The sequence below is a fragment of the Cavia porcellus genome, unplaced genomic scaffold (assembly GCF_034190915.1).
Source record: "Cavia porcellus strain 051 isolate PalLab524CR breed Dunkin Hartley unplaced genomic scaffold, mCavPor4.1 scaffold_1, whole genome shotgun sequence".
Taxonomy (NCBI): Eukaryota; Metazoa; Chordata; class Mammalia; order Rodentia; family Caviidae; genus Cavia; species Cavia porcellus.
In genome coordinates, this window is record NW_026947484.1 from 240,563,716 (window position 1) to 240,588,206 (window position 24,491).

Here is a 24,491-nt window from a genome sequence, read left to right on the forward strand (position 1 = left end):
TTCTTCATTGTGGTTTTTATTTGGATTTACCTAGTGGTCAATAATGTCGGGTATTTTTTTCTTGGGCTTTTGGTCACTTGTACATCCTCGTTGGATAAATGTCTTTTCAAGTGTTGGCCATTTTATATTTGTGTTGTTTGTCTTTTTGATCCTAGCCAGATAAATAAATTGCAGTTATTTTTTCTCATTTCGTAAGTAATAGTTTTATTCTTGGTAAAAGTCCATGAATGTATAATTTTTTATTTTGATGAAGTTGAATTTTTCTACATATATAAAAATCTGTTGCCAAATCCAAGGTCATGGAGATTTACTCCTGTATGTTCTTTCAGAAGTTTTGTGGTTTGGTGCTTATATCTAGTCACCGATTCCACTTAAGTTCAATACATGTACAGTGTGAGTTACGAGCTAACTGTATGTGGATCTAATTGTTTCAGAACTATTTGTTCTAGTGACTGTTCTTTCTCCATCGCATGGTCTTAAACAGTTTTTTAAACATAAATCGGCTCTAGGTGTGTGGGTGTATTTCTGGACTTCTAATTCTATTGCATAGATCTCTCTGGTTGTACGTTTGCCAGGACCGCACTGTCTTGATTTACCATAGTTTTATAGAAATTATGAAACAAGGAAGTGTGAATCCTCCAACTTTGCTCTTCTTTTTCAAAATAGTTTTGGCTATTAGCAGCCCTTTGAAATTCCATATGAAATTGCTAATCAACTATTCTGTTATTAAAAAGGACAGAATTTTGCCTGGGATTGAATTAAATCTGTAGATTGCCTCGCTATCTTAATAATATTGGACTTTATAATTCATGAAGAGAAGACTTTTTAAAAATTTATTTAGGTCTCCTTTAATTTCTTCCAACAATGTTTTATAATTTTCTGCGTAAAAATATTTTTCTTTTATTAAATTTATTCATAGGTATTTTATTCCTTTGGATACTATGGTAAATGGAACAATTTTCTTAAGTTTCTTTTCAGATCGTTCACTGCTGGTACATAAAAGCACAACTGATTTTTATGAGCTGCTCTTGTGTCTTTTGACTCTGTTGAATTTATTAGCTTTAGTAACCTGAGAAACTCTTGTAATTTTTCTGTATATAAAATTCTGTCACCTGTGAAAGATAGTTGTACTTCTTTCTCTCTAATTTGGATGCCTTTCATTTATTCTTTTCTGGCCTAATCACTGTAAGATAGAACCTCCAGCACAATACTGGCTAGCAGTGGTGAAAAGTGGGTAATGCTAGCCTTCTAGAATGAGGTAAGTGGCATTTTGGATAGAGTTCGGGGAGCGTTATGGATTAAAAACTGGAGGTCAAGTTAACACCAGCTGAATTCAATCAGCATGGTGCTGAGCGTAGATGGTCCACCTGAGGAAAGTTGCCAGCATGAATAGAGACTTGGAGCAGAAGAGTGAGGCGTTGTGGGTTTCTCTAAGTGTTGCTGTTTGAGCCGCTGCTTCTCTTGGAGGAGCTCGTCATGACTAGCTTCCCGAGTGTGAGTTCCACCATTGCCATCAGAAGAGCTCGGGACCTTGTTGGTGACAGTGGCTGTGGTTCACTTCGGGGGAGCTCTGGTCCTTATATCGGGCATTGCTTCCTGGCTCTGGAGGGGAAGTGGTGTGCCATTTAATCTCCAGGACAAACTTGTCATGCTGGCTTTCTGGCCTATACTGGACTGTTCTTATTGTCAGAGGAGCTCGGGACCTCTGTGTCATTGAGGATGGCTGTGGTGCTTTTCAGGAAGCCCTGGTTCTTATTTTGAGTATGACTCCTTGGCTCCAGCATAGAACACTCAACCTACCAGCACAGCTCCTTCACCTCGCTGGTATAGACTTTCTGGCTTCCACCACTGATATCTGAGCCTTCCCAGCATGGATCCATAAAACAGACTGGTGTGACTCCTTCTCGTGGGCTCTGGACTTCAGCTGGACGTGTCGAAGGCATTGTCATGGGCTCTAGGTCTTCATCTAGATTCATGCAGAACATTGCTGTGGGATCCAGGTTCTTGGCTGAATATTCTGGGTCTTTGGTGTTGTGGACAGATTTCCTGCACTTTCTTGTGTTAATTCTGGGTGACCATCATAAATAATATTATAAATTCGGCGTCCTGATAACAATTATTTTGCCCACACCCCCTGACTACAACAGGGAGAATTGCTCCAAATTCTGCTTTCTGTGTTTGTCCGAATGTCCTGGTGAACTCATCTGGCTGTGGAATTTTCTTTGTTGGACAAGTTTTGATTACGATTCAACCTGTTTGCTTGCTCTGTAAATCTGTTCGGATTTTCTAGTTTTTCTTGAGTCAGTTTTGGTAATTGTGTGCTTCTAAGACTTTTTCTGTTTAATGTAAGTAATTTACTCTGTTGGCATTCAGTTGTTCATGGTGTCGCACTCTATTTTGTTAGTTGGTAGTTGTGTTTTCACATTCCCGTCCCACTTTATTTGTACTTTCTCTTTTAAAAACATCAGTCTGTCTCAAGGTCTGTCAATTTCATTACTCCTTTCCAAGTTCTCTTTACTGCTTTTTATCTTGTATCTCCTTTCCATCCTAATCTTGACGATTCCCTCCTTCTTCAAGCGTTGGGTTTAACTTGCTCTTGTTTTTCTGGTTCCTAAAGATCTAAAATTGGGTTATTCACTTACGATCTTATTACTTTTTAATGAATTTTTTTTTTCACTGCTACAGATCTCTTTGAGCCCTGCCTTCTGTGTATCTCATAACCTTGATATCTTGTGTGTTTATTTTCACTTACTGCTAATTAATTTATAATTTTCCTTGTGAACTCTTCATTGGCTCATGGGTTACTTAAGACTATATTGTTTAATTTGGACATTTTTGTAAAATTTCCAGTTTTCCTTTTGTTATTGATTTCAGTAAAAAATGATACTTTGTATAATTTCAGTATTCTTGCATGTATTGAGTCTCGTTTTATGGTTTAAATGCGGTCTGTCTTGGAGAATGTCCCAAGCGCACTTGAGAAGACTGTGTATTCACTCTGTCAATCTTGGAGAAAGTGTTCTATATTGCCTTGTTAATACTAGTTGTGTATAGTGTTGTCAGAATCCTTTATTTCTGGACTGATCTTCTGTCTGGATGATCTCTCCATTATTAAAAATGGGCTATTGATTCTCCAGCTGTTATCATCCAACTGTCCATATCCCCATGAAATCCGCCAGCGTCTTCCGTGTTGGGGAGCTCTGGCACTTGGCATGCTGTGTTTATAGCTGTCGCGTGCTTGGATGACTTTTATCAGTATATAGTGTCCGTCTTTGTTTCTTCCTCTCGATTTGGTTCCTAAGTATTTTATGTTCCTGTTACCCTTAGAAGGTCAGTGACTTTTGGAATTAATCTAACATTAGAAATCTAAATTAATCTAATTAATCTAAAATTAGAAAATCTAATTTTTCTCAGATCCCTCCACTGGACCATGCACACGGGGCTGCTGGCCAGTTACATCGATTCTTGCTGATGTTACAGAGTCCTGGTCTTCCCTGGACACCAGCAGTGTCTGGCTTGGGTCTCATGTTGGGCTTGAACAGTCAAGCCAACATGACACGGGGTCGGGAGCGGGCCTTTGCTCTGGCTGTGTGTGAGTGCTGGGTGTCCCGTGTGGGAGCTGCTGCATGATCCTCTTCTGCTTCTCCCTACAGGGTGTTTCTTTCCAGAGAAAGCTGCACGCAGATGCTGGGTGGCTGGACCTGAGGTCTCCTTGTCTACAGGGAGTGCAGTGATCTTCATGCTGATTTGGTGTCTGTGCCAGGAAGTTGTTTAATGCGCAGAGAGCAGAGTGACTTTAATTAGGTTTCAGTTTAAAAAATGAGTGAAATCACAGAGCAGGCCCTTTTGTCACCCTCCTGGAATTTATGGTGGTGAAAAGTCAATGCCCACTCCACTGCCAGCCGCTCCTACCTTACTTCTTGGTCAGCTCAGCTTCCCCATTAATCATGGAGGCTCTCTCCCACCTTGGAGTGACAGCCACCCTTCCCCTCCGCCATGTCTGGCTGAGCTCTGGTCTCAGACCAGATGCCTGGTCCTGAGCCCATACTTGGAAACACCAGGCAGGGATGAGTGGAAGGCGGCAGTGGTGGTCTGAGAGCAGGGCATTGGTAGTGCCCTTCTGTAGTCCCGATCTGGCTGGCTTCCCGAGGGCAGGGACCCACGTCTCTGTGCAGGCTCTCAGGCACTGGGTGGTGATGACTGAGTCCCTGTTCCATGAGCACAACCTTTGCTGTCCCCCTTGAGAGAGACGCTCACTTCTCAGCTCCCTCCTGGCAGTGCCTAGAGGAGCTAGAACCTTCCTCAGAGTGTGAGCAGGGCTGTTCTGCCTGTGCACTTGAGGGGAGTGGTTGTACTTCCAACACATGCTCTCATGCTTCGACGGGCTCCTTGTCCCCCACTGCCCAGCTGCCCCAAACTGGTTTCATGAGTGGGGTGGCTTGGCAGCCTCCGTGGAGCTTGCTTCGTGATTCTAGAGCATGCCTGATGAGGGGCAGGCAGCACCCCAATCTGCTCAGAGGGTGGCAGAAGCCAGGGCTGTTTTGTCCCCACCGTGGGCTGCAGTCTGGCAGCTATCGTGATCTCCTGGTTATTTATTGTCATAACATTAATCATTCTGAACTCACTTGGCATTAATGAGGACGTAATGTGTACTTGGAAGAGCATTTTTATTGTAGTGCAGCATTAACTAACTGGCCTATTATATAAAGTGTTACCAGACCTGGTATGTACAAGTGGTTTACTTTGCCGTCTCCAAGTGTTGAAACTTTGTATGGTTTGTGTCAAGAAAATATGAATATGGAGCACAAAGGAGGCAGGGGCTGGCATACTGTACGGCTGTCCTCTGGCTGGCAGGCAGGCAGGCGGGGCACCCTGGAGGAGGGGCACCTAGACAGCCTGGGCAGCCCGCGGTGCCCTGGCTGCTGTGGCCCCGATGCCTGGGTCCGGGCCAGGCTGCACATGGACACTTAGGCTGGTCCTGAGGGCCTTTCTGAGTCCCCTCCTTGAGAGAGAAAGGAAACAGAACAGCAGAATTTAGAAGTGGCAGAAAGCTGCAGCTGTGCTGAGGCTCATGTGTCCTCCAGATTTTCCTCTCCGTCGTTGCTCGGGGACAGCTGTGGCTCCTGTTACCCAGCACCTGCGCAGACAGAGGTGTCCACTCCTTTCCACCACTGCGAGCCTGGACCCATGAGCTGGCCTCACTGAGGTTCATCCCTGAGCTCGGGAAGTGTCCTGGCCTTTGCACAGACTGTTCCCTTGCTGGGCTAACATCCGTTCATCTTCTGAAACTCAACTCGAGCAACACACGCTTGGTGAAGTTTCCGTTTCCTGCGCTCTGACAGTGTGTTCTGGGGTCCTTGCTCTGCTCTGTGGACCCTTGCTAAGGAGCATGTGTGCTGGGATACAGGGAGACGACTCACAGGAACACAGGATGATCCTGCCAGTGTAGTGTGGAAGGCAAGTCATACACGCACACACACACACACACACACACACACACACACACACACACATGCACGCACTCTTCACTTAGCCAGTTAGCAGAATATTAGTGCATAAAACTAAATTGCCTTAGAGATAAAGCACTAAACTCTGGAATCTTTACAGCAGGAGAGAAGCAATAAAAATGGACCATTAGGGTAGCGGTTGTTCAGAAGAGGAGGGGGACGTCGGCTTGTGTTGGGTGTTGTATAAGAGGTGGAAATACAAATATGCACAAGCACTTGGGGAGCGGCACCCAGGGCTTGGGGGGAGCCTCATGATGCCTCGTTGGGACTTCGTAAGTCTGTTTTATAGCTCAAAATGCTTCCACTTTATCTCCTTTCGCTGCTACAGCAACATTGCTAAGTCTGCAAGGATGCTCTCTTGTCCCCACCTTTCATGTGAAAACACAGCACCAGAGACGAGTGTGCAGACTCCAAACGTGGAGACTCCGATGGGTCAGCTGACTTGGAATGGCCCCAGCTAAGAGGTGGAAGCGGTGGACTGCCTGCCCCATGTGGGGAGAGCCACTGCTGCTGCTTCTCCTCGTGGACTCCGGTGGGTGCCCTGAGCGGAAGGAACACTGCACTTGGCCTGAGTGAGGACCAGAGGGCCAGAGAGGAGCGAGCCAGGTGCTGTGACCTGAAGCTCTTGCCCTGCCTGTGGGTGCTGACTGGCCTCGCTCAAGAAGGGACAAGGGACACTGAGGTGTGGGGAGTCAACAGAGCCTCCTGTGGGCAGAAGTGAGTTCCACGACACAGTGTTTGCCTGGAGGAGCAAAGGGCCACTCACATTTGGCACCTGTGGCTGCGGAGATAGCTCTGGTTTGGCAGGGGGTACAAATGCAGGACCAGTAAGGTCTGAACCTGTAGGGGAAGGATGCCGGGAGGTGGTTTAGTCTAGAGAGGAAAGGGCCGGGCTTCATAGGGCACCTCCCGCCAGGCTGACGGCAGGACTCTGGAAATCTGGCTCGGGTGCCAGGCCCTGTGGAGTCTTCTCAGGAATCCACGTTAAGGGCTGTGACGGCAGAGCAAATAACATTATTAGTGGTTGTGTGGTCAAAACATGCCCCCCGAATTCAGTGGCTTAAAACAGAATTATTATTTCTTATACGAAGCGCAGCGTTCTGTCCCTGGTGTCTGTCCAGGTGACACGAGACGCGTTCTCTGAGGGACTTTGCCTCCCTCCACCTTGTGGTTTTGCTTCCCTTCCCCTGGGCTGTGGATTGCTCCCCTGGGCGTCTGTATCTGGCGGGCAGATGGGGAGGAGAAGGAAGACTCCACATGGAGGGTTTAATGGGCCAGGCCTCGCAGGGGGCACAGCACTGCCATCCACATTCGGCAGGCTGGAGCTCCAGCACGGGGCCACCCTGAGCCGCAGAGGAGGCTGGGGCTCGGGTCTGTGCGCCCGAGGAGAGGATGTGGGTTTCAGCCAGCATCTCTGCCATGCCGAGAACTGACGGCAGACGGCCCCAACTCCTCCGTCCATGTTCTTTCCACGTGTGGGCGCTAGGCCAGTCTCTGCCTACGTCGTCTGGATTTAGGAGCCGTCCCGACCTGCTGGACCCTGGGTTTGAGACAGAAGGGCTTTTGCTTTGGTGGGGCCTGGGGCCTCCTGCACAGTGCAGTCTGTTTCTTACTGGTCAGGGCCTGGGCTTGGTCCGCCTGAAGCTGGATCAGTGTTAGACCTTTGGGTGCCTGTGCACTGATAGGAGCTGGATGGGGTAGCTGGGCGTCCCAGGCTTGGGATTCCTGGTCTTGAGTCACTGCTGCCAGGCTGGGCCCTGTCCGAGCCTTCTCTCCAGGTTTACCAGGCCAAGTGCGCCGGGCAGGGGTTGGGATCCCACCTAACGTGCCCCGGGTCAGAGCGCAGTTAGCAAGTTACCCCAGAGTGACTCGCTCTCAAGTCTTGTCTTCCCTTCTTTGGCTTCTCTGCTTCTTTGTTCTCCTGGTTTCCTTCCTAAGTGACATCGTGAACGGGTCTGCTGGTGAGTTAGAAGAGTTTATCCAAGTGGACATTCTGTTTATAATGGATAATGTGCGTTCCGGTGTTGGCACGGTCCTTCCATCCTTGAGCGTGGCCAGCATGCTCTCCCTGCGTGCTTGGTGGAGGGTTGTTCAGAGTGTGGAGAGCAGAGGGCGTGGCTTCCACGGGTGAGATGTGGACGCGGCCTAGCCTGGCCTGGCCTTGGTGTGACAGCATCCGGACGCCATGTGTGGCTGTTTATTCCTGCATTTTCCACAAGTAGCAGCGTCCTTACCACATGTGAGGAAAGTGTCCAAGAGTCTGGGGCCTGCAGGATGAAGGCCTAGGCCGACCGATGGTCTCCGGCTGGCCATCTGCGGCCCTTCCTCAACCCCCAATTTTGTCTTTAGGATTCCTCCAAATTGCGGTGGGACAGGGGGCACGCAGCACGTTCTCTGCCCATCCCGGACAGCTTTGGGTAAGTCAGCTTCCTCTTCTGACCTCAGCTCTAAGGGCCCGAGGGCGATGAGATCAAAAGCCATGCGGCTCTGACATCTATGAATCTTAAATTTCTTTAATAATTTGGATAGCTCTCCTGTCAAGGAGCTCGGAAAAACACAAAGCGTGTGATCTTTGAGCCTGAGCCTTTTCATCTGTAAAATGAAGGGGAGGATCCCGGTGATTCCGTGAGGAGGGCCTGCAGTTAGGACAGTGCCTGTGCGTGGGCCTGCAGTGCCCTTCACCCTGCAGCAAGTGTGGGCCAGGGCTTTCCCCATAACAGCAAAACGTGTGGCAGGGGTAGCTGATCGGACGGTAGGGCAGGGACCAACCCCTGAGACCCGAGGCCGCCCATGCTAGGCCTGGTTCGGGAAGGAGGAGGTGTTATTGCTGCAGCCGGCACCTGGCTGTGGCTTCTAAGCATGGGAGAAACCCAAACAGGCCACAGCGAGGGCAGGCTCTGCGCAGACCATTTGCAAACGTGTTTGTCATTAGGCCTTCCATGCCAATAGTCCACATCTTTCCTCTTTCCTCTTTGTTTTTTTTTCTGGTGGCCAGAAGCCAGACAAAACACTCTGATAAACTTCATAGCCGATTCTGCCTCCGAGCAGGAGGGCGGCTGCCCCCCAAACGCTGGAGGTTCAGGTGCTTTGTGAAGCCGAGCTGGAATTCGAGGCTGCTCTCTGAGAGCTCCTGGCCAGCAGTGTCCTCCAGTTGTCCTGCAGTTAGCCCACGATGACCACTCTCAGAATGCAGGATGCAGAGTGCAGGTCAGCACAGCCCCAGAGGCTGGACACGTGGGCGGCCAGTAGTTGTCTGAGGACACATGGTTGGGTCCATTCCACTGAGCTTGGCCCTGACCACCTTCCGTGGAAGGACCCGTCTCTCTCCTCTAGTCTTTGTTCTGGGTAGCTTCCCTGTCCAACACATTTGGTCTCTGGTCCCCAAGCATCCGATCCCTCCTCACCTGTGTCTTGGGACGCACAGTCAGTTTCTTAGAATTTAGATTCACGAGTACTTCACAAGCATCAACCCCAGGGGAGGCCTTTGCTCGTGACTTCCCTGAGAAAGATGCCACCTCCTCTTCTGTCTGGGCTCCACTTACCTGCGGCCGGTCCTTGCATTTGAGGCTCAGCTCCAGCTTCAGCCTACGATGTTTCCTTGACCACTCCATTCTGTGGTGACCTCCAGCCCTCTTCTGATTCCTGGTGACATTGCTTCTCCATCTCCTCACTGCAAAGCCACGTGATACTATAATTCATTGCTTTCCATATTGGTTTTGAAGAGTCTAGACCTTGAAGTTTACACTCACCGTTACCGCCTGGCGTCTCCTTTTCACACACGATAGTGCTTCTGGATATGTCACCTTTTCTATCACACTTGATTTCTTGAATAATCTTACTTTATAATTTGACTTATATTTAACATTTCAAACCCTCTTCAATCTCAAATTCGACTTTAATCTTTCCACCCAGAAATTTCCAGCTTGCTATTTCTAACTTCTTGGCTGCAGAGATTTTGAAAGAATGTGCATGCGTGTGCGTGTGCAAGCAGTCGTAGGTGGGTGTCTTGGGGTAGAGAGGAGAGCCGGCAGAGGGCAAGCAGCCCCCTCACCCAGCAGGCTCCCTCCCACTGACTGTGTAGTTTTCTGCCAAATGCTGTCACAAACTCATCGGCCGTGGCTGCCAGCCCCAGGCCACAGGTCTCTTTCATACCTCCTGGGAGCCGGGAAGCCGGGCAGAGTATTCTGGGCCCCTTTCCCTGTCATCTCCCTCCACACTGGTCCTCTCCTGTTTTATTTCTCCTTGCTCAGGTAACAGAAGCAGACCCCAGACAAGTGCATGAAATGAGTGTCTTTTGTTCTCACACGTCTTCCTCATTAGTTTCTAGGGCTGCTCTAACAAAACATCACAACAGGGGAGGTGGGAGGTGGCTCAGAACAACAGAAAGTTCATTGCCTAGCAGTTCTGGAAGCCAGAAGTCCAAAGTCAGGGCGCTGGCAGGGCCACTCGCCCTCTGAAGGTGTCAGGGCAGAGTCGTCTCAAGCCTCTTCCTCACCTTCTGGTGGTTTCTTGGCTTGTGCATCACAGCGCCGGTCTCCCCAGGAGTTCCCATTTCTAAAGACAGCAGTCATGTTGGAGGAGAGGCCCCCCGGAACCTACGTGACCACATCTTGGCTCACTATGTCTGCAAGGTCTGTTTCCAGGGAAAGTCGTGCTCAGAGGCGTCACTACTTCAGACCTCAGCACTTGTATTTTGGGGGACACGGTTCAGCCCACAGCTGTTGTGACGCTGCTCATCACAAGTGCTTCTTGGGCACATCTTCCTTTGTGTTATAGATGCCTTTCCTCTCCGATGGTTTCCTCCGAGCTCGCAGACCACCTCCCGTGGCTGCTCAGTTTCTGTGTGGACAGAAGCTGGATGCTCATGGTGGTTCCCGTATGGGGGAGCAGACGGTGAGGGAGATGGTGATTCTGAATTTAGAAGAGGGTACTCAACACCTGTTTTCCAGTACTTTGAGCCTTTGCCACAATTCTGAGACAAGAGACCAAGCCCACACTGTCTTCTGTCAGGACAGGGACTGTCTCAGAATAAAGAACCGTCTCCACCCAAGCCCGGCCCGTTTCTCCACACATGGTGCTGTTTGCAAGGCGGGGTCCACTTCGCGGGCCTTTGCCCGCGTCTGTCGCGCTGGGTCCCGGATGAGGCCTTGGCTGCCTCTGCGATCTCCTTCTGCTCTTCCTTCCGTACATCCCTGTCCTGTTTCTTTCACTCTCCTTCTGGTAACAGCCATTATAGTTACCGTAACTGTTGTGAATTAAATTCCCAGCTAATGCTTGGTGGTACACGTAGGAGCCATGGACCTTGATGCCCGCCTGGTGTGTGCTGTGTGTCCCCCTAAGGTGCTGGCCCGGGAGGGTGGCATTCCGCGCTCTCCTAATTCAGCTCGTACATCCCCAGGTGAGGGGGCCTGGCCACCTAAGTTAGCCTCCTTCCTGTGCTGCCTCGGCCATCTTGGAGGATGTTAGGGCTCCTGTATCAGGCGCTCGCAGGTGGTGCCTTCCATTCACGATGGCCTGAGTCTCTTGAAAACTCACGAGCAGGGACAGCTGACTCCAAGTTTCTACCTGGTGCATGGTCACCTTCAGGTCACCTTGTCCCTGCAGAGCTGGCTGCATTCTCCAAATCCTGTGCAGATTCACATGTGGCGTGGTAAACTGGCTCAGTGGGGTTGATGGTTTACTTGGCTGGGTTGTTGTAGCTGAGCTGGAGCCAGACAGCTAAGGAACAGGACGGTTTGGAGGATTAAGGTTCCTACATGCTTTTAAGAGGTTCAGGAACCAGACGCCCCCAAATGACAGTCTGACAAGCAGGAGCCAATGGCCACTTTCTGTTCATTTTTCAGGCTGAGATGAAGACAAGCATTTTATTGGATTTTAATTTGAGACCAGTGAGGCTCCCACACCAATCAAGGCTTCTCCTGCTTGTGGCCTAGAAGGGCTTCTGCTTTGAGAGGCTGATCTGAGAGTGACCAGGAACTCGGTCAGATGCACAGGGGCACGGCACTAGCTCCTTGCATGAGTAGCGGTTCTGGCTTTGTACTGGTCCCCTAATGTGCCAAGCGGGCTCTGCATGCACACACGGTGTGTGTGTGTGTGTGCACACGCATGCCCGCTACCATGGCATATACCAGTGGGTATACCTTTGTAGCCTGGAGTCACATTGCCTTTGTCTGATGGTGAAAATGATACCTGAGCCTCAAGGGACGATACTGGGCCTATTTTTCCCGGCAGAAAACTCCGAGTCTTCTCGGATCAGTCTCCTCTGCTGAGCCGGTGTGTGACCTGGGCCCCGTTGTTTTGCCTTGTTTGGGCCTCTGCAGGTCTCCAGGAATGACTCAGGATCCACGATCTCTGTCAGCCCTGGAGAGGAGCCAAGCTCATGCCTTCCTTTCTGCTGTCTTCATTAATACTGGGCTCGCGTCCCAGCATTCCTGAGAAATTGATAGAGACAGAACATCAATTGTAGTTTAGCTCTACAATGGGGAAACTCATGGTGACAGGCTGGGGGATTTTGTTGCCAGGGAAGTCGCTAGGCCCTTTCCTGGAGTGGCCCAGGGCTGAGGCTCCCTGGGCTGTCGTGAGGTCATCGAGTGGGACACAGGACAAGAGCAACAAGCCGCTAATCTGCTAATTGCAGCCTGGCTAAGTGATGTTACCTTCGTGCTTGGCTTTCTCAGACTTGATGAATGGCTCTGTCGTGCAAAAGAACAGACCAAGGCTCCCTCTCCAGGCTTGGAGGAGGCTCAGTGGACCAGATGGAGGTTAGGCTGGGTATCAGGCCTCCTGGAACCCCACTCCAAGGATGGGTGCAGCATCGGGCGAGGAGAGGTGGCCCACTTCAAGGCTGCTGGACTCCTCTGTCATGTCTCCCCACCTCGAGGCAGGGCGTGTGCTTGTTTCTCCTCCTTGTGGTCTCTTTAGGTCCCTCTGGTGGGTGAATTTGGAGGGGGTGTCTGCAGGAGCTGGAGGCTTTTGAGGAAGCCATTCCAGGGTGAAAACACGGTGGCCTTTGTACTAGGGACGAAGGACAGGGAAGGTGCCTGCTGCCCAGGCTCCCTCACTGCCACTCCTGTGTCCTTCACCTTAGCCAGCAGCAGCAGCCGCCCCGGCCACCTAGCCCAGAGGCTTGGGGTGCCACAGACGCTTTGTCCTTGTCACTCCTGTCCTCTTTGCCATCTCTTGGAGGTGTCTACGCTTTCTCCCCCATGGTCCCCTCATCGAGGCCTCTCTCATCTTTCCCATGAGGGACCACAGCAGCCTCGGCTTGAGTCCTGCCTCTTAGTAATTGGCTTCCCTCCTTCAGACAGAGTGATGTTTCTAAAGTGACTGTGTGCCAGCTCAGAGAGGAAGGAGCCATTCAGGCCCTTCTGCCTAACCTTTCAGTGGTTTCCTGTTGCCTTCTGGACCAGATGAAGGCCTGCCTTTCTGAGAGAGCGGTACGAGCTGGCCTCGCCACCTCTTCTGTCCCTTTCATCTCGGCCCCTCGGCTGGCACTGTTCTTCCAGCCTCCACAAACCTTTTGCAATTCCCTAAACATACCAGGTCCTCTCTCGCTCCTAGGCCTTTGTGTGTGTTTTTCCTGAGTCTGAAGCTCTTTCCCTCGGCCCTTGGCCAGTTCTGCTTTTTTCTTTGTCAGAGCTCAGTTTAGGGGTTGCTTCTTTGGGATATCTTTTCTGATTTCCTGATCACAGTGAATATATTTCCTATGTACTCATAACAACACATAGAAACAAGCCATTGATTCAGTGAAAGATATTTTTCTTAGTAGATGGTGCAAAGCTTTTCTTAAAGAAGAAATTGAATTTGTTTAGAAAACTATCTCCACAAGTCACTGGTTTAGAAGTGAGGTTCAGACCTGGTTTAACGGGAGAGCAGGAGAACTGGATAGAATCCAGATCTCGGAGAGAAGCGATCTGGGGAACGAGACGGGAGGGTGGTGGAGTCCCAGGGGGCTGCTCAGAGAATTCCCAAGAGCAAGACAACTCATATTCAAAGCTGGGGCAGTTTGGGGGGACATGATCATTTGTCACCACCCTAAACCAACAGTAAAATTACCGTCCACAAGCACATGTGTGCCGTCAGCCCTGGAGGCAGGTAGGTCCGTGGCTGGGTCTTTCGTGTGGTGGAAAAACGCCCACTGAAGAAAGGATGTCCCAGGTGTGTGGGTGACCTCGGACATGAGCTGACCTAGGAAGACTCGGGGCTGCTGAAGAGGTCCTTTGTGTTTCCCCGCGCGTGGCCAGGCGTTTGGACTCACTTCACTTAGATTTACGTGGAGGAGGACCCCGTTGGTGCCTGGCGGGCATTTCCTTGCCTACTTCTTCACTGAGATAAAATTATGAGGGAGGCACATGCTCCACGTGGAGCTAAAAAGGCTGTGGAATAAATAGAAGGAGGAAAAAGAACCAAAAAGTGAGGTGCTAAGTGCTTTTCAGGAGCCATGCAAGGTTTCAGGAACGTCCTAGACAAAACTGAGCTCCCAGCAGGAGCTGGGAAGGAGGAGACCCTCAGGTGCCCTGCGGATTTTGCCCCTTACTGATCAGAACCGTGGCACAGAGGAGCTCCCACCAAGCACATCTCTCCTGCAGGGGAGCTGGCCTTAGCAGGACCCGGCGTGGACGCAGAGAGGCGGTTTAGGGGACAGGCAGGTGGATCAGGGCTCCCGTCAGAAGGAGGAGGCCGGAAGCCCTGGGGAACTCATTTCCCAGTGAGGAGCGATCTGCCCTTCACCAGAAAGCGGGCCTGGAGGTGAGGAAGTCCACAGACGTCGGCAGGACGTGTTAGACCTCGGGTCCTGCTAATACTGTGGCAAAGGCGCCTCCCGGATGGAGGGCAGAGTCCGCGCCAGGTAGCCACAAACCTGAGAGGCTTCCTGCTCCCTAATGAGTTAATTTTGCTTTTATATCTGCTGCTTTTGTTTCATGTTTCCTAATTACCCATATTTTATGCCATCTCTTAAAAATAGGATCAATCCCAGCCCAGATTTTATGCTGATTTACATATCAAAGACAGAGATAAATCTGCTTTTGTATTTCAAGGTGTCAAATTGCTAGAATTTTTCTAAACCTACAATCAAATAAATGCCTGTGGGCTTCTTAATAGGTCACCTTTCACCATGGGGGGCTTCTTTCTCTCCATCTCAAAATTGTGTCTGCAGTAGAACAACCTGAACGGACTGCAGTGATCTTGCCCAGTTTAACTGCCCTGAAGACAGTCTCATGGCGGAGGGACCTAATTGGATTTCTCTCCCGCCCTTTCAAATCCACTTTCTGTACTTCTCCTAACCCCGTCCCTGGCCTCCACTCTCTCTCTAGGCCACAGTGGGAGCAGCTCCTTGGAATCTGGTCTGGGAACAACCATAAGGAAGACAGTGACTCTTTCTGTGTCCAAGAAAGGTCTTGGGGAAAACGTCTCCTGAGGACAAACCTGTGGGTGATGCGGGGCAGCTCTGAGCAGGGAGGAGCTGTCCTGTCTGGGTGACCCCGGGGAAGGGAAATGTCACTTCTGCTCCCTCAGATGCCTTCAGGTCTCCCTTTAGGACCTAGTGCGCCTTTCTCTTCCTTGGAGGAGTCAGCCCTGGGTGGGCTCCTGCACCCCCGGCACCCCTGCCGTGCTGTCCTAGCTCAGAGGCCAGTGCTGCTACCCTGGCTGTCCCAGCTGCTCTGCCCGGCTCTGGCAATTCCCTGGCCTGAAATGTCCATCATCCTCCCTTTCTCCTGGCTCTCTACTCTCCCTGCAGGACTCAGCTGTATTACAGCTTTTTGGGGAGCTCTTCTGAGGCCCCTAGATGGGGGCGGATGCCTGCTTTGAGCTCCCACCATGCCTAATGTCTGCCTCAGTCCCTGCTTTGTTTGCCCTCTATTGAAATGAAGTTCGTCCTTGTCTTTTCTCTCCACCCTGACCTGAGAAAAGGGGGTGCCATCTGAGTGAATATCCAATCCCCCCATTCAAGAGAGCAGGAGGAGGGCAGGAGGGTGAGGCAACGAGACTGGGGGAGAGAAGGTGCCATTGACTTGGGGACCAGCTGCCCGGAGTGGAGAGTGACCTCAGTGCTGTGTCCTCATTTGCTCTTGCCAAGCCTGGCCATGTCCAGGGAGGTGCTGATGGGGACTCGGTTGCTGGGGCTCATGAGGTGACCTCAGGGGTTGGGGTGCCCATGTCCTGGGCCTGGCTCCATTCCCACTGATCCGAGAGCTCTGTCCTAAGGGCCCTCTCCGTCTCCCCTATAAACCGCAGCCTCTGGCTTTGCTCATCGGCCTCTCCCCCCGCACATCTGTGTCCTCTCCTTCTCTCCACTGGGCCCTCTTTCCTGCTTGTTTTCTGGGTGCACTCTCCTATTTTCCAGGTCTCACTGCAGCTGCTATTCCTGGGAACCTCCACTTCTACCCACTCACCGCCTCCGAATTCCTGGGGTGTTGACTCTGATCCTCCAGAAAGAGGTGAGCGGATTGGTCACTGAGGACTTGGCTGCATCTGCCCACCCCTAAGCCTGACCCTGACCAGTGTTTAGGGGATGTTTGGGGCTCAGCAGCTGTGGAAGGCTGTGTAGGGCAAGTTGGGCCCAGAGCTGCAGAGAGGTCGGGGTGGTGAGCAGGGGCAGAGGCAGCAGGTGTGGCGTGGGGTGATTGCAGGGATTTTCCACCCAGGGACCCCTACCTCCCCTGGGATGTCACCAGAAAACCTCTGTGATGCAGGAGGGGCAGCCAGAGCAGGAACTCACACTGTGTCCCGGCGCCGGGCTACGGCCTGAGGATGCCAACAGGGAAGGAATGGGACGGAAGGGAGTACCGGCCAGGGAGACGAAGGCCTGGAGGGGGCCCTCCCATGACCTCTCTGCCTCCGTGAGGGCTGGGGGCCTGTGACGGAAAATCCAGAGGGGCCTGGGCTTCCCCCACTCAGGTGGTGAAACTGGGGCCAGCTCTTCCCATCTGGAGAGGCTACTGCAATGAAGCGCCTGTTTAAAGGCCCCCTGGAGCCGTCCTTATGGGCGCACGATGCAGAAAATAGTTTAATGAGGACAGCAGTCTGCAGGTGCACCTGTGCTAATTCCGCAGACAAAGGCACTAACCTGACAGCTCGGAGAGGAAGGCGCCATTAAGCCTCTTCTGGGAAACATCAGTGCTGCAGGCACACGGAAGCACCTCGGCCGGGGAAGCCGGTGGTGAGGATGTCTGAGGACTCTGTCCATCCTGCCGGCTTAAGACACGCTGCCTCCACCGCAGGCTCTCCTGTGACTGCACCTGCACACTGGGGCAGCAGGGTTCCGGGGTGGGCCGTGATGAGACACCTATAGCACGGAAGGTGGGGAGAACGGGTTAGGAATTCCTACAGGGGGACTTGGATGGTGGGGGAGAGGCCAGAGAACCGCATTTAGAGAATTTAAACCATGGCCCATCGCAAAAAAGGGACTTAGCATCGTAAGCATTTACACGCTCTGTGTGCGTGCACCTTTGCACGTCTGAACCAACGCTGACCTGTACGATGTACTATGCACCCTTCCATTTAAAAACGCTTGGGACCCACTGTAGCTTCTTGAAGTTCATTGAAAAACTGCGAACCAGGCAAACTGGCGTTGAGATGGGAGGGAAGGCCCGGTCTGAGGGCGGGGAAGGTGGCACAGTCTTGTCCTGCGTCCTTGTCCAGGGAAGGCAGCTGTATCTGTTTGGGAGTTTTGTGGTCACGTTCCATGAAATGATCCTCAGATGCTGCCCAGCACAGAGTTCGAGCATTTAGCAGTGACGAAAGATGAGCGGGGCAGGACGACACGGATTCTGTTTCCCCGGATGGGGAAGACACGCTGTTGCCCACTGCGACTCTGCCTCCTTCCCCACGGCCATCACCGCTGGACTCAGCTGCTGGCCAGGTGGATTACTGTCTGAAAGCTGCAGCTTTCAGGGAGGGAGGGGCTCGCTGAGGACGGGCAGGTGGAGATAGCTGGGCGTGACGACTGCTCCTCCCAAGGGGGCTCCCAGGAAGGCTGCCATGCAGGCGGGGAACCGGGTTCGAGACATGTGTTATCTGCTCTCAGCATGTCACGATTCTCTTGCTCTCCCATTTTTAAACAGATGGCGACAAGGGTCAGTTATAAGAGGAGCTAGAATGATGCTAGCAATAACAGAGAGAAAGGTCACTGTGTTGAAAGCGGCCACCCGGAGGAGAGTGATAGACCAGAAGTCAGGTCAGGGAGCAGCCAACAAACTGCTCCACCTCTTGGATGAGTTTTTCTTCTTGCAAGTTCCGGGCTTTCTTTTGCAGCCAGGAGCTCTGAGTCCCTGCCACCTGAATGCACCTCTGTCTCAGCCCCAAGTGGTAGGAAATGACAGGACAGGTGAGTGTTGGGAGGAGTTGGCTCCAAGCTCCAAGCTGGGACCTGAGTGGAGAGCTCAAAAGGGACCTCCGAGGCCTGCAGGGCAGGGGCTGCTCCCAGCTTTGGGGCTGAGCAGTCACAGACACTCTGGACACAGCCAAGGAGGAACCTTCTTGGACTCTTCTGGCTCACACAGTGGGTCTTTCGTGGTGGATCTGGTGCACTGTAAAAACAATGGGCCCCCTTCCTGTTCCATACTGTACTGCTCAGATGTTTCGACCTTTCCTCTGTTCCCTAAAGGGAGCCAACAGTGTTGGAGCGAGAGGAGAGGAGAGCCAGGCAGCTGAGCCTGAACGTCTGGATGTGGCCTGCTCTGCTGGGTAGACTAAGCCTCAGAGGCCGTTATGGTAGATCTAAAATACCCCTCTGAAGTCTCTTTTGTTGGAGCAGGGCGCCTGGAAGGTGTGTGGACCGTGGGGGTGCTGCACTCACCACTGAGTTAATCTACTGACAGATTCGTAGTTGTATGCGCTGCTAGGGGGTGGGACCCAGTTGGAAGAGTTAGGTCACCCGAGCACTGCGGTCCCCAGCAGATGCCTTTCCTCTCTCCTTCCTGGCTGCGGCTTTCCCCTGCAGTACCCTTCCTGCAGGTTCTTTCCGCTTCGGAGCAACCAACCACGCACTGCACCCTCTGAAATCCATGAGCCACTGTAAGCCCCTCCTCCTGTATGCTGTGGGTGCCAGGCATTTGTCCTGGGTAAGTAAGTAATTCAGCGGGTGTGTGGGTCTGCACATCTGGGACCCGTGCAGGCCTGGCCTGTCTGTTAAATTCTGGTGTGGAGTCCCTGGCTGGCTCTCTCTGGTCCTGCAGTGCCCATGTTTAGATGGCTCTGCTTTCCTCTGCAGTGTCCCCTGTCTCAGCTCCCAGGACAGCAGATGCTTCCACTGGGTCTGAGGGCCCTGGCTGAGCCAAGCTGCTGCCTGTGTGGCTTCCTGCTGCACCTCACTGGTAACCAGATGGCTTGGTATGTGCCTGGGGGTGCCAGGAATACCGTTTTGCAGGAGTGGAGGCCCAGAGTTCTTCTTTTGGTAGATTTAAGCCTCTGCGTGATACCTCTCTCTTCTGCTCTGTAAGTAGCCACCCAGAATGACACCCTGCTCACTTGTCAAACACAGCGGCTGCCCCTGCAGACCAGCGCACAGGGCAGAGCTTTCCTCAGCAAGGTCAGGGGCCTTGCAGCTGGGTCTGCAGAAGTGCAAATGAACACTGTTTGTTTGCGGAGTCTGCTCTATGTCTTGTTCCATGCTGTGCCCAGAGCAGGGAATCTCCTAAGGTGGCCTAAGGAGGAGTTGCGGGGAGGGGCCCCTACCTGCTTGCGGTCTCAGGGGACTTTCTGGAAGACACTGACCTGGCAATACCCTCGAATATGGAGGTGCCTCCCCGGCAGCCACAGATTCTGTCTTCAGGCTGTGATTGGCCCAGCACAGAGGGGCTGAAGGGCCCCTTGGAGAACTGAAGCTGGGCTCCAGTCTCCAGTCTTTGGTCTGGAGAGCTGGCAGGGGTGGTGGTGGTGGTGGTGGTGGTGGTGCAGGATAGGCTCCTCCTGTATACTCAGGAGTGGTACCAAGGACTGGTGCCCGGGCGCTGGTATCAGGAAGGTACAAGCAGCATCTTTTCACTTGTGGATCCAGCTGGCAGCTGGGGAGGGGATGGTGTCCACTGGAGGGCACTGCAGCACCACCGTGGACCACCTCTAGCAGCCCCTTTACCCTTGGAGAAGAGCTGGTCACAGCCAGGAGGGCGCGGAGACCAGCTGGTTCCCTGCCCAGCGATGACCACTAATTCCTCTGGGGCTAGGCCCTCAGCAGGGAGATCAGCCCGCAGCTCCACACGCTCATTCACGCAGACTCACACGGAGCCACGTGTTCACCATCACGCACATCCACGCACAGGCGTCCGGGGTACCACACACACCCGCACAGCCATGTGAGCGTGTGCACGCCCAGCCTGTGCTTGCGCAGTGCACGCCGTAACCTGACCCCCTCCGGCCATGTGCCTCCCACATGCTGAGGGCCCGCTGCAGCTGTTTGTGCTGTGGAGCTGATGTAATGTCAAGAAATTTCGTGTTATATTTAAAATGACACCTGTAAAAATAATCTTCAATTTGTAATTTAAATACTGTAATACTCAATTATGTGAACTGGCAGGAAGTGTCCCAGTGGCTTTGGAGAACCACATTCCTATGCGCTGCCACCTCCCTGTGTCCTGGGAGCCATGAGGTGGGACCAGCCTGGCCTCCTTCCTGAGTGACCTTCTGGGGTGCTGAGCCTGATGCCCTGAGCTGGTGCCCGCGGCTGCTGCCCAGCCTACATGCATCTCGTTTCCCCCTGCAAGTGGCTTCCTGCAAGAACCCCTCCTGGGGTTTACTGAGGCGTCCAGAAAACAGGGTGCTCCCTGGAGGGGCGCGGAGGCAGTGGGACAGTGCCAGCCTCTTGCAGCTCATGGTCCAGCAGCACACAACACCCTCACCCTGGAGCCTCTGCGGCTCCCCCAGCCTCATACAGGCAGTGTGACATCTGTCCATAATCCGCAGCTCTGGAGCCCAGGGCCCCAGTCCTGAGGACCGCGTGGCTTCTCGGCTGAGCACACAGCACCAGCAGCAAGGTCAGGTCCACCACAGCTCCGGTTACCCCTCCACCCAGCCTCGGCCCTGCCACTTAGGCCCTCAGCTCTGGCCACGCACCCCACCGACCTCCAACCTGGAAGCAGGCTGCAGACCCGCTGGGTGTTAGCCCACAGTGTCTGATGGGCACTGGGCGCTGGATTTCACTCCACTCCCAGGCCCTCCTCCTCCCGCTTCTTTCCTCTGTCCGCAGGTGACTGCTGGCTCCCTAGCTGACCATGCCAGGACTCGGACCATTGCTCTTGACCTCCTAAACTCCTCTGCACTCTGTCTCACGGCCAGCTGGTCACCCAGCTGTGTCCCTGCTACCCTCACAGTCTCTCTCTGCTGCCTCTACCCTCTCATCTCCGTTTGACCTGGGCTCCTGGCCACTGGCTTCTGATTCATTTCCTTTCCCACAGAGGTGGAGGAGCGGCTCCTGGGCAGTGCATCCAGGCTAACTTTCTGTGGTGGTGGAAACGCTGTCCGCTGTGCTGTTCGATACGGTAGCCCCCGCAGGCCCTGTGTGTCTCTGAGGAATGCACACGACTTTTACTTTTATTTAAACAGCCACGTGCAGCTTGGGGCTCTCGCCTTGGGCACTGGGAAGGAAGTTTGTGCGGCCTTCCCGGGCGGTTTCACTGCTGCTTTCTACTCGCTGACCTCTTGGACTCCCCAAGCTCCCCTGAGCTGAGCACACTCTTCCTGGGCCACTGATGCCGTGCACACCGTTCCCTCTGTCTGGAAACTCTCCCCTCCTCTGGCCGCAGGCACATTCCCTGCTGACCCTTGAGACTGTAGGATGCCCTGACCTTGGCACCTGCTGACCTCTGGGGTGCCCTGGGGTCCAGTCTGTGCTTCCACAACACCTGCTGTACCCTGTCGTGCTGTGCTACTCTCTTAGTGAACACAAACACCCTCAGGGCTGGGAGACTCACACTGCCGGGACCGCGACCCAGGTGTACAGTAGCTCAATGCACTGGTCCCTTCCCCATGCGGTCATCTCCTGACCCCGCTGGCGTGGGCAGGGCAGGGAACCTTGCTCTCATTTTACAGATGAGGAGTGAATGCTCATCAAGTCAAGAAGCTCCTTGGCACAGGATTCAACTTTGAAGGTAGCAGGGCACCTCCCGGGTCACTGACGGTGAGGTCTTGTCCAGGAAAATTAGTGGTAGCTGGAGATTACTCCCCTCACTGGCTGTGGGTGCCCGGGGGTTCCTTCCCTGCCACCTCCTCATGTCTCTTCTTTTCATAGCGCACTCAGTGGGAGAAATGTTTTTGGACCTTGCCTTTTGGATTTCTGCATTTTTTCCTGATTCACACCAGACCCGGCATCCCTAGAACTTGGTTATTCTTGGAAAGGATGCCTGAGAATAGGCTTTGTTTGGATTTCTCCTCTCCCTGGAGGAGGAGGTGGGGGAGCGGGGAGCCAGCAGGTCAAGGGCTCTGCCTCCTCTCTTCCTGGGGCCTCTCTAGCTTGCAAGCAAAGCCCGCAGCCCGAGGAGAGCCGTGCCTTCACCGGAAGAGCCTCAGGACGGGAGGAGCCTGCTTGAGGGCCCTGGCAGACAGCACCTTCCACTGCTCCTCACCTGGAAGCTGCTTTTCCGGGGACTCTGGCAGGAGCTCAGCTGTGCGCGTGTGAGGGCTGCTCAGGCAGCCACATGTTTATGTGCTGCCACACATCAGAGACCCAGCACAGCAAGACACAAGCCCCTGTTGCTTCTCTGTGTGTGTGTGTGTGTGTGCAAGGAATGATTATGAAAGCCCACACTTCAATCACAGGAATGCTGAGTGTGTTTGGAAGATCCAAAGATTGTATTTTCCCATTCATTCTTTTTGGGTGCGCGCGTGACAGAGGATGGGTACACCTTATAGCCACGTTCCTAGCCCTAAAGCCAAGGTCCAGGACATAGAAGGCATTTTGTAAATAATCATTGAACAAATTGCTTAATTTTTACTCTTCCTTCATAATTAAAAGAAGTATTACGTATTATAAACGCACAGTTCAGTGAGTTTTTATCACCATGTAGGCAACACCCCCTCAGGATATAAAATATTTTAATTCCATGGGAGTTTCCCTGGGCCTCCCTTCTCTGGTCACTGGTTTAGGGTTTTAGGGTTTACTCACGTGTATATGAGCAGCCCTGCCTTTTGGTTGGTGCTCACTCTTCCACTGCTCTCTCCGCCTCATTTTGTTTATCTGTCTCTCTCCTGATGAACTCTGTAGTTGTTTCCAGCTTGGAGGTTTCATGAATAATGTTGTTGGGAGTATTCACACATAAGTTTCTCTGGGGGGCAAACTTTCATTTCTCTCAGGTAACTGCACAGGAGGAAGTGGCTGGATCCTGGGTAAATGTATTTTTAAGATGTTTGGTAATAAGAAGTTACCAGAGAGTTTTCCAAAGTAGTTGTACAATCTTATAATTCTACCAGCCAGGTGTGAGAAGCTCAAGCTGTTCTGTTCCCTTCTCAGCACTAAACACCGGAAGTCTTTTCAGTTTGAACCACGGTAGTGAGTGTGGCTATAGTCACCGTGCTTCTAATTTGCAGTTCTCTGACCACTAATGATATTAAGCGTCTTTCCTAAGTAAGTTTATTGGTCGTTTGTATTTCTTTTTGTTTGCCTCAATCTTTCTCTGTTTTTATGCTATGTTTAAAAATGGGCTTATGGGAATTAAAAATACAGTCTGGATTTTAGTTCTTTGTTGAAAGCACATACCACGAATATTTGGTAGCTTTTGTTTTCTATGTGTTTTGTTAATTGAGCAAAAATCTAATTTCTCTATATTTTGTGTGTACAGTGCTTTTTGAAAAACTCTATTTGGGAAATGTTTGCCTACTCTTCGGTCCTGAATGTATCCTCCTGTATTTTCTGTTTTCCTTGATGTTTTAATTTAGTGTTGTAAAGTATCTTGAATGACTTTGTGTGTATGCTACGAAGCATGAATAAAAGTTTGGTTTTCAAAGTGTGACTCTTTTGGCCTGGCACTCACTAAATGCCCCTTCTGAGATGGGCAGCAGACCGGGCATGCCATCCTCTCTACAGGCCGAGAGGAGTCTGTGGGTGCACGGCCTCTGCAGATGTGCGGCTCCTACAGGGTCTGCCTTAGGGAGCATCCCCAGAGCGGTGTGTGAGTGTTTGTCATAAAGGGCGCTCTGTGGCTCAGATAGACCCTGTGGCATTTAGAAGGACAAGTTCCTCTGCTTTCACACCCAGGAAAGCTCCTGGGAGCAGAGGGTCTCGAGGGGGACTTGGGAGAATGAAGAGGAATGAGGCTCCCTGATGGCAGGAGAGGACCCCGAACACAGTCAGCAGCAGGGAGCCTGTGTCCCTGGTTAAGGACAGGAGCTCAGAGGAGAGCCAGGTATCGGTATAATCCACAGGTGTGTGTATTGGATCTAATGCTGAGCCTTGTCTCTGTCAGCATCAATGTCTGTGCCTGTGTCGGTATTGTTGATGATCTCTGTGTCTCCAGAAACCTCTGGGCTTAGGAGGGACTAACAGACTCGAGCTTTTGTGAAGTTTGATGACAAGTGTGACAGATACACCACACAGGACAGTGCATGTGTCCACACGTTCATGCCTAAGCCACATCCTCACACATCCTCACTCAGCAGGCCTGCAGAGGTCACCCAGGCCAGGCCCATCCTGGACAGATGTGGAGCTGGACCCCTGTGGAGGAGGATTTGTGCAAGTCTTCGGCAGGTCACTGGCGGGGTTTGGGGTACAGCTCACGTTCCCTGGTTCTGGGCCCTGGATCTTTCCCTGTGCTGCCTCTTCACTCTGGGAGCCGGCAGCCTTTCCACCTCCGCGTTTCTGAACCTTGCAATGTTCTTCCCATCCGTGGATCCTCTGTGGGGCTAGATTAGCGGAATCTCAGCCTTGCTAATCTTCCTTTACAGGTTTGAGATGAACCACCAGAGCTTCTTCTCTTAATAATTTATGGGCTGTTTGAGAGTGGGGCTGTGTTTCAGTGACCTGGGCATCCCTGCCTGGCAGGAACTGGCAGGTCTAAC

At 52.2% G+C, this 24,491-nt stretch overlaps 1 protein-coding gene across 1 annotated transcript in view; it reads left to right on the plus strand.

Moving 5' to 3' along the window:
- Positions 1-23,440, plus strand: part of LOC106028364 (uncharacterized) — an 85,938-nt gene extending 62,498 nt beyond the window's left edge. The window contains exons 5-6 of the mRNA XM_063259856.1: positions 15,850-15,943; positions 20,689-23,440. Of these exons, the coding sequence (XP_063115926.1) occupies positions 15,850-15,923 (74 nt within the window). The 3' untranslated portion in view covers positions 15,924-15,943; positions 20,689-23,440. The remainder of the gene's footprint in view (positions 1-15,849; positions 15,944-20,688) is intronic.
- Positions 23,441-24,491: the final 1,051 nt, after the last annotated feature.